This window comes from Emydura macquarii, unplaced genomic scaffold, assembly GCF_026122565.2.
Source record: "Emydura macquarii macquarii isolate MOO-44397 ecotype Brisbane River unplaced genomic scaffold, CSIRO-AGI_Emac_v2 contig_1254, whole genome shotgun sequence".
In the NCBI taxonomy this organism is placed as follows: Eukaryota; Metazoa; Chordata; order Testudines; family Chelidae; genus Emydura; species Emydura macquarii.
In genome coordinates this window covers 5,122,297-5,136,281 of record NW_027131391.1, presented here as the reverse complement: position 1 = coordinate 5,136,281, position 13,985 = coordinate 5,122,297, and the positions used below count along the sequence as shown (strand labels likewise).

Here is a 13,985-nt window from a genome sequence, read left to right as displayed (position 1 = left end):
CCCTAGCTGGGATGATTTAGTTGGGGTTGATCCTGCTTTGATCAGGGTGTTGGACAAGATGACCTCTTGAGGTCCCTTCCAATCCTAATCTTCTATTATTCTATGAAAAACCAATTTTTTTTTTTAAAATCATTTATGAAGACTTCAAAATTCAGCTCATATCTAAACCATTTTCTCAAATCCAATTCTTTGATGCCAGAAGCAGGGACATTCCAATATGACTTGTTCTCTCTCGCCACAGAGGGCAGGTCAAGAGGCAATGGGTTCACATTACAGCGTAGAGATTTAGATTAAATCTCAAGAAAAACTTCCTAATTTTAAGAACAGTACGACAATGGAACAAACTCCCTAGGAGACTGTAGAAGTTCCTTCACTGGAGATTTTCAAAAGGAGGCTGGATAGCCATCTGTCTTGGATGGTTTAGACACAGCAAATCCTGCATCTTGGCAGTGGGCTAGACTAGATGACCCCTGCTGTCCCTTCTAACTCTATGATTCTATGACTTACCGAAGTAAAATGCATTGTGCCAAATCATCATAATCTTTGCTTTTCATTAATACAGACTGACATCCATTCAGGAGTGCAGAATATGGCTCTACCACAAGAAACAAAAGTATTTTCTCCCCTCCATATCAAGTTCTACAAATGACAATTAACTACTACTAACTTTGGAGTGGGTGATATAAATAAAAGTGTAGCTGGAACATCTTTCATCTTCTAAGATAGTTTCTAGCTAACATCTTCAACTTCATTGTTAATTTCAAGGTTTCTTCCTTCTTTGACTTCTGTCTGCAGTCAGCCTGGTTAATTTTTAGAAACTACAGAAAAAGTGTTGGAGCATTATATAACGCATGTGTGTATGTCTTGAAAGTTACAGATCTTACCCTACTATGCTGGAAGTGAGATCCCACGCCAATCCCAGAAGGGGAACCAGGGGAAGGAACTGGAGAGGAATTTGGAGAAGAGTGGAGATTCCCTGTGATTAAAATTCCAATGTCATTGTCCATGTCATCTGGGAATGGGAGATCAAACATGTCATCTGAAAGAAAAAGAGAGAAAAAGATAAGTCCTTCATATAGCCTTTGGTTACAATTAAAAAAATATCGTCTACTGTATATTACACATCAAGTCCTTTTCCAGGATGCTCTCATTGCTACAGCCTTGATCTGTACCTTGAAAAGACTGCTGAAGATAACCAGTACATCTTTTATTATTTTATTCCAGTTAGTCAGCACTTTTGACCTCAGCAGCAGAGATTTAAAAACAAAACTAAATTTGACAGATTGGCTGACATCTCCGAAAATCCTGCATTTTAGAGACGGTCATATACCGAACAAAATATTTTTATGTCAAATCAGCTTGTTAGCAATCCAAATGGAAGTAGTTTTTAGATTAGACTGAATTAACTTTCACAGCAGTTGGTCATGGCTGCTCTCGGCAATCTAATTGTCAACAAAATATTTGAAATGCATTAAAAACTAAAACGTATTTAAGTTAGCCTTCAGCAGGTGCTGTGCTTTAAGGTTTTAATGCTACAGGCCAGATTCTGGCATCCTTAGTTACATCATCGTGTTCTGTGAAGACTTCAAAGGAACTGCTCAGAGAGTAAAGTACTACTCAATGTAAGGATAGCTGAATCTGGCCCACAGTGAAATACAAGGTTAGAAATTAATTGCATAAGTACTTCAAAATAATGCACATTATTTTGCTAAGGTTCTGATTTTAATGTTACACTTTCATTTTCCCATTGGCCCAAAAGTGAAAACAAAGCCTAATGAATTTGCCATTTTATCTCCTGAAAATTAAATAATAAATTTGTATCATTGTACCCTGGATTATACCAAATAATATCTGTGTGAGCTGAATGGAGGCCTGGAATATAGGATAGCTTAGAACAGAGATTCTCAAACTGTGATTGAGAAAGAGCTGGGACCTTGATTCTGACTCTTTCTACAATCATCGATGGTTTTGTTTTAAAAAAGCTTCAACTTATGTTAAAGCAACTGAATATGTGGAGGAGATAAATTAGCTAACTCCAAGGGGGAATACAGGTTCTTCCCTCTATACCTGAAGCAGCTAGCCAGCCAGAGCCAAATCAGAAGTTGCCAGTGATAGATCTTTTTAATCATTACTCTTTCACACACACACCCCCAAAACATGACTCAGTGCAATAGACAGTTAAAATACCAAAATACTTCCATAATACTTTGCCATTTATGTATTTGCTGTAGGTACGTGAGGATTGTGGCAAGATAACTAATGGAAAGAGGTAACCCATACAATCATGGAGAGGAGGGGAGCTGTTTCATGAAACATATTCTTAAGGTGTGGTACATGCTATGAAAGCTGATGAACACAGGAATAAGAAGAATTTAGAATTGGTTGGGGGAAAAAAGGTAAACGTTTTTGTGAAAAATGTATCCCTTTTTAATGAAAATTTTTCAACCAGCTCTAGAGGGTTTGCATTGGTATACACAGCCTTTCACTTGCAAGTCAATGGTCTGAATAAGTTGTGACCAAAAGCTGTTGTTATATCATGTTGGTTCAGTGGCCTAAATGAAATTTAAGTGATGGCCTCAATCCAGTTCTTAATGGATTAATATCCACATCACACAACCACCCTAAGTTACAACCTTTCCTGTCAGTCTCACTGCAGAAGCTACTCCAAAACAGAATTAAGTAACACTGGCGAGATGAGAAAATTTGAGCTCCAGCTGATCATGTTCCATCTATTCTGTTGCTAAAGAAAGGTTAGTTCCCTAGGCTGTCAGTCCATTTTGTTATTTTGCTTAATTTATTTTTTTAAATAAAGACATCTGAATAGTTGTTATTTTGGGGCTCCCAACCTTATTAACTAATAAAAATATTTGAAAAGAAAAGTTCAGCCAGTTTAAATCCATGATAACTTTATTGTACCTAATTATTCATACACTGATCTTGGCATTTATGACTTCTTGGTATGAGGGAGAGGTAGAGGAGAAAGGAGAGGTTACTTGTTCAGTAGCTAGAGTTCTTCAAGTTGTTTGTCCCTATGGGTGCTCCACTTCAGGTGTGCATGCTCCCCACATGCCTTTGATCAGAGATTTTTGGTAGCAGTACCCATTTGGTCTGCACCTGTGCCCTAGACACCCTTGTCCCTTATACTGAGTGCACATAGAGCATTGTGGACAAACCATCCTCAGTTCCTTTTCTACCACAAAGTCCTGCAAGACAAGATTCTAATGCAGAGGGAAAGGAGGGCAGGTAGTGGAGTACCCATAGTGACCAACACCTTAAACACCCTGAAAGAACTCTAGTTATTATACAAGATAATTAACCCCTCCTTCTTCATTTCTGTATGGGTGCTCCATTTTAATTGACTCCTGACCAGTACACCCTGAAGGAGGTGGGAGCTTTGGAACCAGATCTCAGACGGATGACAAAACTGCAATACCAAAGGCAGCATCTGCCCTAGAGTTGTGCACTAAAGCAGGGTGTTTGGAGAAGTAGTGAACTGAAGTCCAAGGGGCAGCTCTGAAATTTCTGCAATTGGTATATTTTTTAGCAGTGCCATGAAAGTACACTGACATCTGGTAGAAGTGGCTATTATTCTAGGAGGGGGCAGAACATAAGCAGCCTCAAAACAAAAGAGGATACAATCCAAAACCCACTTTGAAAGTCTTTGGGTGGAAATCACAGATCCTTTTGCCCTATCTGCAAAAGAAACAGAGACTTTCTGGATGGTTTGGTTCTATCCAGATAGAAGGCTAACACCCTTCTAATATCTACGGTATGCGGAGGCAGCTTCCTCTTTGATCTGATATGGCTTAGAGAATAAAACTGAACGCCAAATGACCTGATTGACATGGAAGTCTAAGGATACCTTAGGTAAAAACTTGGGATGTGGTAAAAGGGATATTTTCTCCTTGTAGAAAACTGAATGAGGGGGATCTAACATTAATGTCCCCTTGTTCCCCACTTATTCAGGCAAAGATGATAGCCATTACAAAGGCTGACCTCGAAGACAAGTGTAGAAAGAAACACTGAGATACTGGTGCAAAGGACAGTTTCATCAAACAACTGATGACCAAATTTAAATCCCACACTATAGTTAGATCTCTGGTATTTGGGAAACAGTTAATTAACCCTTTGATGAATGAGGTCATGGAGTGGGCACTGAAAACCCTTCCACGTGGGAATGGAAGGCTCTAATAGCCTCTAAATGAACTTGAACAGAACTCAGGGAAAGTCCTGACTTCTTCAAATCCAACAGGTAATCCAGAACAGCTGAGGGGGAAAAATGGACAGGTGACTAATGTCACTGGATACACTGATGAAATCTCTTCCATATTTGCAGATAAGTCTTCCTCCTTGAGTCCTTCCTGCTATTTAATAAAATCTACTGCACCTCTCTCAAACAAGAAACTTCTATCCTAGAGAACCATTGAGGAACCAAGCCCTGAGCCAGAGAATGTTCAAGTAAGGGTGGAGAACCCCACCAACTCAACTCCAGAGTTAGCAAGTGGGATATAGCTGGAAGCTGTAAAGCCAGGCAAGAAGCAAGAGTAATCATCTTAGGAAAGCAATTTTGTCTTAGCCAAGTTGGTACAATTAGAATAATCATGGCTCTGTCTTGCTTGATCTTGTTTAGTACTTTAAATATCAACGGTGTCAGGCATAAAGGAGACCTTTGGTCCAAGGGATAAAGAAGGCTTCCCTCAGGGATTGATGATTTATGCATCCTCTCAAGCTGTTGGTGGTGGTGGTGATAGTGAATCTATAGGTTGGATAATATGTTTGAGGATCAGTCTGTCTGATGCTCACTCAATCTTGGAAAAACTGCCTGATCAAACCATCAACCATGGTGTTTTGATTGCCTGGAAGATAAGAGGCTGAAATGAAAACATGACTGGCTATGCTGTAGGTCCATAGCTTTATTTCTCCAGCCTAAAGAGGATCCTTGGTGATTTATGCAGTACATCCAGGCTATGTTGTCTTATGATCTTGATCGATTGACCCTTGATTATTGGAAGAAAGTGAATGCAGGCACACCTGACCACCATGAGCTCCAGGAGACTGATGTAAAGAGGGGTCTCCTGGACAGAATATTTGCCTTTGACAAATATGAAGATGAACTACCCATCCCATGAGTAATGCATCTGAAGTTATGAGGATGATAAGGGGAGGCTGAGTAAATGGAACTCTTGCACAGACCTTGGACAGGTCCTCCCACCAACTGAGCGAGAGCAGAACTCAATGAGGAAAGGTAGACTGTTTAAATGTAGACAGTTCTGAGCCTTGGAAGCAGTGTAGGTGCAACCTGATGTGTAGTGTGACAAAAGTGCAGGCTGCCATGGGACTTATAAGTTGAGAACAATTTTTGACCACTGTTGTGAATTTCATTGAACACTGGAAATCATGTCGGTCAGTACTATAAAACAGAGTCAGTAGGTAACTCCTGGATGTTATGACATCCAGAGAAGCCCAAATTAACTGTATATGCTAAACTGGTGTCAAAGTGGACTTTTCTATGTTGAGTTGGAGTCCTAACTTGTTGAATTGGGTCATAGCTTTCCTTACTGCAAAGACAACTTTATTCCACGATTGGCTCTTGAGGAGCCACGTTGAGGTAACGGATGATGATTGTTCCCTACTAACATAGGTGAGCAGCCATCATTGCCAGGATCTTTGAAAAGACCCTGGGGGTGGATGAATTAATCAAACGGGAGCACTCGATACTGGAAGTGATCCTGGCTGACCATGAAGCAGAGAAATCTTTTGTGAGATGGATGTACCACAAGGTGAAAGCAGACATCCCCGAAGATTGAGGGCCAGAAACCAATCCCTTGACTCTAAATGATGGAATTATAGCTGTGAGAATTACCATGCTGAACATTTACACTTTGATGAGCATATTCAATGCTCTGAGATCTAAGATCTAAGATCTCCATCTTCTATTCTTTTGGGAACCAGAAAGTACTTGGAATCAAACACTTTTTCTCTCTGTTGGGCAGAAACTGGTTCTAGGGTCCATGGAGGAGGGAGAGGACTTTGTGTCTCAATAGGTGTTTGTGAAATGGGTCTCTGAAAAAGGATAGGAAGGGGTGTGGTGTGGGTGAATGGATGAATAACCTGATGCTATAACTGCCAAAACCTCTTTGACAGATGTAATCAGCTCCCATGAAGGCTAAAACAGGGGGAGAGGTTCTACAACAGGTGGGGGAAGGTGGGCAGAATAATGCAGCTATAGATTCTGAAGTTGGGGCTGTTCTTGATCAACAATAAAAACATCAAAATTGACATTTAGATGATGAGGAAGACTTGGTAGTAATGGCAGATGTTGCAAATGGTTTCCTTTTCTGAAACCCAGGCCTCTTCTTGGGTGGTTCAGAAGACCTATAGAAGGTAGGGAATTGACCTGGGTGGAATCTTTGAGTTGTCTGTGACCTGCTAAATTTCTGTAGTTCATAGAAGAGTAGACCCCAAGAGACTGGAATGTGGTCCTTGACTCCCTGAGAATGTGCAAGGATTCATCAGTGGACTCACTGAAGAGCTTAAGTCCATCAAAAGGAAAAAGTCTTCTACAGTATTCTGGACTTCCCATGGGAATCCATGTTTGCAGCCAAGATGCACAGTGCATGACAACTGCTGTAGAAATAGATCAGACTGCCATGTCCTCTGAATCAAGGGAAGCCTGTAACAAGGTCACTGCTAAGAGATGATCCTCTGATGATCACCTGAAATTGTTTCCCATATTCTCGAGGGAGATAAATAAATTAAATTTGCTATAGTTTGTATGATTATACTTAGCAATCAGAGCTTGGTAATTAGAGATCCTAAACTGTAACTTCGTGGATGAGTAGCTCTTGCAACCAAAAAGATCTAGGCATTTTTGGTCCTTACCACATGGCATTGCTTTTAGGCAAGTGGCAGACACCATCAATTTGGTCAGTTCAGTGTATGCATGCATGCCTACACCTAATCTTCCTGTTTGTCCTGCATCTGCTGTTGAATGCCCAACAGATCTTGCACTTAGCTGGGATTTGCATGTCTCCCAAACAACAGAGACAAGAAAGACCATCACTGACCAGGATAGATTTCTGACAAGTGAGCCAACATTTGAATCCTAGGGAAACAGGTTTACCCTGGGTATACAACACTGGAGAGGAGGAATCCTTCAAAAATTGGGAGTAAAGGGTTGTCTAGAGAAATAAAACCTCTAGAAAAAAATAAATAAAAAGAAAAATTCTAAATAGAGATTAAACCAAAACTAAGGTACACTTAAAGCTAAACAAAGAAGCTAAACAAACTAAACTTAAAGCTAAACAAAGAAGCCATTCCTAGAGCAAGTGGGAACCACAGAACACGCTCCCTCAGACCGAGGCAGTTGAGGGTAGTTTATCCACATTGCTCTCTATACCTCAGTACAAGGCACAAGATGTCCAGAGTGCACATGTGGACCGAAGAAGAAAATCTGAATTTCTCCTTTGGAAAACTGTTACTGCTAATTCTTGAGACCTCCTTGTCAACCTGCACCTGGCATTGCCAAAACAGGTCATCCATAAGTACAGGAAAAGTCTCTGATTGATGAGCCATGTTAAGGGTATTTTCTGGAGTACATAGTTGTGTGGAGATCTGCCAGGCCAGGTTTCCTTGTTCTGTAGAATCTTCTGTGGATTATGGGTTCTAAATTGGTTTGCTTACATTCCTATGACAGATGCCAGTCTGTCTCTTGTTTTAAATAAGAATTGCTGGTTGTTTGCTAAACTTAATTTTTGAGCATGTGTGTTCTTTTGCACTTTCCACCTCGAAAGCCAAGGGCTAATGTTATTTAAAGGGTTTAGAGAGACTGAAACTTTAGTTTTGCTTATAGACCTCAACAAAACAGGACTGACTTATTTTAATTCATTTTGTTTAGGTTAATATGTTGGAAGTGACTAAAAAGATAACAGAGAAAATAAGTTTATGCTGTACGGAAAATATTCATTGCTCAGTTATTTGAAACACAACATATGAGGCCATAGCTTGTTCAGATGATGGAAAGTTACCAGTTTAAAATACAGAGCAAATGTTATTCTCAACATGGCAATGTATTTTCAAGATATTTTCCTCATCCAGATTTTGTAGGGAGCAGAGGCATTGACAAACATAATGATGATCATTACTACATGCTCAAAACATCCACTAAAATCCTCCTTTTTGGAGGTGGAGGGGCAGGGAGAATAGTGGAAGCCAAAATAAAGATTAATTAGAAGAACAGCCAGTTTTGTTTTAAACACAGTGTAATAGCATTGGATAACAGGCATATGGATAACTATGTAGCTTAAGTAAGCTTAATAATATACAATTAATAGCAGAAATATAACTTGCTAAACTCCATTTCTAAATTTGTGCTGGCTGAAAATATTAATTCTCTTTGATCTGAATATAATTGCAAAGGGGAGACTTTTTGTAAGACTACTTAAAAGTAATTTCAAGCTGAGCTGCTAAGTGTGTTTAAACCTATGCAGGCTGGTGGTTTTCCTTCATCTTCTGAAGAGAGCAATGGATGGCAAAAGCAGTGAATTAACCTAGTTTATTAACTTCCTTCCTACAATCTTAGTGCACAAAACAGAACTAACGTCATGCTCTGTTTAGCCTCCAAAGCACAAATGAGATGGCTAATAGCTTAAGAGGCAGTTTAATTATTAAACACAGAACAGAGTTAAGAAAATTAAATTTAACACCATTTTGGAAAACACCAGTCCTTGTGCATGATTCTTATTAGCATCTGAAACACTAAAGGCCAGGTTAATGCAGGTTAAATATTTGTACGCACTGCATTCAGTCAGGATTCTAGGGCCTTGAGAGGACAGCTGCATATGTATTAAAAGGGACAGCTTCCCCTTTGTGAGGCCCACTGAAATTCCAGGAGGAGCAGATCAAAGCAGACTCTTTCATTAAAAACAGATTTTATTCCTACTCCATTCTGCAACTTTCCTCTTAATAAATTATTTTATTTTATATTTTTGTAACTACCCCTTTAAATTAAAAACCATTTTAAAAGTCCCTTTGCAAAGTAATAAACTAGAAAAAACTTTTTAATAAAAATATTAAATAAAAGTAATCCTGCTGATTAAGCTTATACAGTTAATTTTATAAAAGACTACACCACCTGCTATACCAACAGCCCTTGGGTTAGTCTGTTTTGGCTAGCATACACAAATTTGTACTTTCTGAAACAAGATCATTCCATGCAACTTTTGTTAAATGGCTTTTGCTTAAATTACTGGATCTTAAAATTAAAAAATTTACTTATATGTGACTAGCCACAATGTTACAATAGGAAAGAACAGCACATGCTGCTGATACAAAGTGATCTGGGGTCTCCTTTTATTTCCATGTACTGAACATTCTACTGGTGCTGAGCAACCTGATTTTCTAAATTCAGACCAATTTATAAAGCATGCCATTTATGCTGTTCACTTGCTTCCAGACAAGTCAGCAGAGGATGTGGTTGTGGTCTGGTTACCTGAAAAGGATGCTTAGAATCCCTACAACACTATTCTCCCAGAATGAGTTACTGCCATTAACAGTCAATGAAAATTACTTGTAATCAGGTTCGGAAGAATTCAATTTTTATTATATTTCAATAGATAAATCAATGGAGTTTTTTGAGCATTTTTTTCAGTTTTTATCAACTGAAATTTTCATAGTTGTGCAAAATTACAAGTTTTAAGCTTTTTTTATTTGATCAATTTAAATTTTCACTTGTAGGAAATTATGAGGAGGATGGGTCAGACAGTAATGATATTATGACAGTAGACACTGAGATCAACGTTACCTCTGATTTTCCTTGTACTGAGTGAGCTACAAATTAGATTTACCAGTACATTTTTGTCCTTGAGCTAGCTTATGCATTTTTTTAAAGATCTTCTTGCACTGAACTAACTCTCTGCTGTATTGCTACAACTGTATACATGCACTGAAAATAAAAATATCTGCAGTTATAGGATAGCACACTAAAATCTCCAAAGGTGACCAGAGTGAAGTCCGAATGTTGTAACACTTTAATTAAACCACTAAATAAATATCATTAAACAGAGTCCATGACAGATACTATATGTGTACCCACATGTAATAAGGTTCATATTTACTGAACATAAAATATTATTATGCCAGAAATTTCTCTCATCTGTCTTTCTCACTTGTCCAGTGATTCTAAACTTTTTCCAGCTTGACCTCTCCACTTGCTGCAACATAGTATTTTATTGTTATAAACTGGTCGACATGGTTAATCTCACCTAATCTGTTGCAAGAGTTATCTGATTCATTAAACTAAACCCACATTCATAGTTGATGCTAGAGGCTTGAAAGGTGCCACATATATCAACAAGCTGACCCAGGTCTGTAAACTGCTCCTTTCAACGTGTATGTTACCATGGTGGCAAATGTACTTATTGCACCCACTTTCGTTTTTTCCCCAATGATAATTTATAGCCTGAGTACTTCTCACAGATGCATTTGGTTATTGATCCACCAGTTTACATTGATAGATTCAAGACTGCTTGGTAGTTGCCCATGAGTTTATTAACATATTCTGTACTGAAATCAAATTTGGCAGAAAACAATGCTTCAATATTGAAGCAGACTCATTCTTCAGAAATCAACAATCTAAATGCTCAGAGAGTTCAGTATTGAAATGGAGAACACCTGCTGCATTGACAGTACTGGCAAAAGATGTCATCTGTTGCTTCATTTTTTCACTCCAGTGAACCTTTCCTTCAAGATATTGAGAGAGAAATTTTGCTATTTTGGCCTTTGCATTGTGATATGCTTCAATATAGTGGACAGTGGAGACAATTCCCCGAAAATATCATCTAGCAGAATCAGTGCAATATGACACTTTAAACTCTGAAAGACAATACTTGGCTACAGGTCATTCTTCTCAGTGACTTCCACTCTATTACATTATTGTATGCAGTGCTGTTGTAGCTGTGTTGTTCCCAGGATACTAGAGAAAAAAGGTGGGTGAAGTAGTATCTTTTATTGGACCAACTTCTATTGGTCCTGACCTGAAGAAGAGCTCTGTGTAAGGTCAAAAGCTTGTGTCTCTCATAAACAGAAGTTGGTCCAATAAAAGATATTACCTCACCCACTTTGTCACTCTATTACACTGTAATTTCACAGGACATTTACAGCAAAGTGATGTGATAACCAGCACACTTCATTCAAAGGTCAAAAATAACACATCCACTTCTGATACTCTGGCCAACTCCTCAGTCTTACATTTTTTATCCTCTAAATATTGTATGTACAGTTCATAATAATGTTTCCACTTCTTTCATCACTGTTATATGTTTTCAGGCATCATCCATGGCTAGGTCTTTTCAACAGGCAGGCAACACAGTGTTGTTCTAGTAAATGCAACACACTTTCTCTAAATAGTACAGCTACACTGTCATGCTTCCCTAGCATGATGGAGATGTCATCTGAAGTGAACTGATCACCATTCACTGTATATCCAGATTGTGACCTGTGTAGAATTGTTTGATAGCATCTTTAATATGCCAAGCACTGCATAAAGCTAACTGGATAATATCAGCACACACAGTCTTGTGGGTGACATCATTCTGAGCTCAAAGCTTGATTCAGAAGATTAACATTTTATTTACTGATTCTCTCGTCAACTACCAGTACATGAAATTGTGAATTACATACAGCTGCCAAGATCTCATTTTGGTCTACTGCATTAATAGAGTGGAGAAATTCAAATGCACAGTTTTTGCTTCTCCAGCTGATAGAAAGATTAATGTATTTCACTGCATAGTTAGGGATGTGCTGTATGGAAATATGGATGAATTTATTTATATAGTGAGAAGTACACTATCAATCAGTATTTGTATTTTATCTCAATTTGCTCATTGATGTTCCCCCATTTCAACACACTTCTTGTCCACTTTCGGTAGACTCCACTAGTAAATGCTGAATTCCAAAGCCACGTTTCCAGTTGTGTAGAATTTTTACTGCATCCCTATGAGCTTTCTGAACTAAGTTGCATTTCCATTCATTCTATTTTTTACTAGCTGTAAATTCCCTCTGCTTTAGCGTCAGTACAAAATGTACACGTGACTCCAACACTGACCGAATACAGAAAAACTATTTCCAGTTTCAAGAGATGCCCTGCATACGACACTGATTGTTTCAGTTTTCACAATTTCCAAAAACTAATTGTCTTTAAATGTTGAACTACATTTTTTGTGCACTGCTATTGGCACCTGTATGCTTGGACATGGTACTGAACAGGGAATCTGTCACACCCTAAACTGTTTGCAACTGAGACAGCGAAGCACTGCATGCAATACTTTCTGGACAAATGAAACTGTTTAACTACTTTATTAAAAAGGAGCTCATAGAGCTCGACTAATACCAGCAAGTTCAGTCCTGTGGCTTCTCTTGTACAAGAGACTGATTAAGCCAAACTCTGTAGATATTTTCTAATGTCTGCTGAGAATTAGGCTTGAGCTGTGCTCATCTTATCAAGTTCTCCCAGCCAGCTGTTTATGAAATGTTAACATAATAGGCCATAAATATTATACTGAAAAGGATAAGGTATTTTTAAAGTGACATTTCAGTAATAAATATACATGAGGGACACAGGCATACACACTGAGAACTCATTTACTTTCAAAAATTTGAGTTAGAAACCCAGGAAAGCAGGCGCCCCCACCCTGGCCCTTCCTTCATGAGCTCCCTGATACCCTCCCATTCCCAAGTCTCAGGTCTCAAGGGTGCTCCTTCTGTCCCCATTCTGCTCCCAGGGATTTTAGGGTCTTCCCCTTTGTGCCCCACACCCAGCCCTGCCCCATGGGGCCCCTAGGAGGGAGCTACCATCACAGCCTAGAGTGTGAAGTACACACTGACTGCACATCCTTGTCCCAGCAGTGGCAGCATAGGCTCCCCTGCCCTGCAACTCCCTGCCAGGCTGGACAAAACAGTTCGGCTTGCCCCCCACGCAGACTGGGACACAGGTGCCAGCTGTACTCCCAGGCACTAGAAATGCACGGTAGATATCAGCCTGCTGTGCAGTCACACAGCTTAAAGGGAACATTGGTTGACATTCAAAAGTTAAAGCTTTTGCATTAAAACACAAATTGTTCACATCACTTGTCAACACATACAAAGTAAATATCCTTAAATCAAACTCTAGTAAGTTCTCAAGCAGCATTTTTCTTTCTTTGCCTATTTCTAAATTTCAATTATTATGGATGGAAATATTTTTTCATCAGTTTGTGTGTGTACAGTTAAATCGATGTTCCCCGCCATTTAATGATAAAAATGGAATCCTTACAAGCCTACTTGTAATCTGCAAAGGGGGAATCAGGCCCTCCAGAGTTTTGGTGCTCTCTGGCACAGGCCCGCTCTAGAGTAATATCACCTGTAAGGCACAGTGCAGACAGGGATACTTTACCCATCACACTAACTCAAAAGTTAACTTACCATTGTTGGGGCTAAATCCATCCTCATTAGGATAATTTGCTGGAGCTACCTGGATGGTTGCAGAGGTTGGAAATACCAGGATGTGTGTACAAGAAGCATCCTGGGGGGTATTCAGTTGAGATGACTGCAGATTCAGTGCAGTGCTGCGGCCAAACACGGATCCCATAGTGACAGCATCTTTCACGACAGAAACACAGGTAGAACCATGAATCCTCAGTCTTGCATGTATGAGTAATATTTTTAATCTACATGTTGTATGTTTGTGTTTAGTCCAGTGAAATTACTAGACATTTAATCTGGAATGGCATGCTAATATAAATGTTTTCCGAGGTTTCTTGCTTTTAGTCTAAAAGCCTATTTATTGGTAAAGCCTGATGAATTTTAAGATCACAACGCTATTTGTATAAATGGAACCTATAGCCACTTGAACTCTAATACTGCATCCCTCTCTCCATCTTTCCTTCTGTCATCTGATGCTGCTCCTTAGTCCATTTCACATTTAGAAGCAGCACAAAACTGACAGAGAA

General features: G+C 39.1%; 1 protein-coding gene across 3 annotated transcripts in view; it reads right to left on the bottom strand.

The window, feature by feature from the left end:
• MED13L (mediator complex subunit 13L) overlaps positions 1 to 13,985 on the bottom strand; it is a 361,336-nt gene that overhangs the window by 18,994 nt on the left and 328,357 nt on the right. For all 3 annotated transcript variants that reach the window (XM_067550153.1, XM_067550155.1, XM_067550154.1), the window contains 2 exons: positions 13,459 to 13,635; positions 885 to 1,039 (listed from right to left, as the gene is read on the bottom strand). In XM_067550153.1, coding sequence (XP_067406254.1) covers positions 885 to 1,039; positions 13,459 to 13,635 — 332 coding nt within the window. The remainder of the gene's footprint in view (positions 1 to 884; positions 1,040 to 13,458; positions 13,636 to 13,985) is intronic.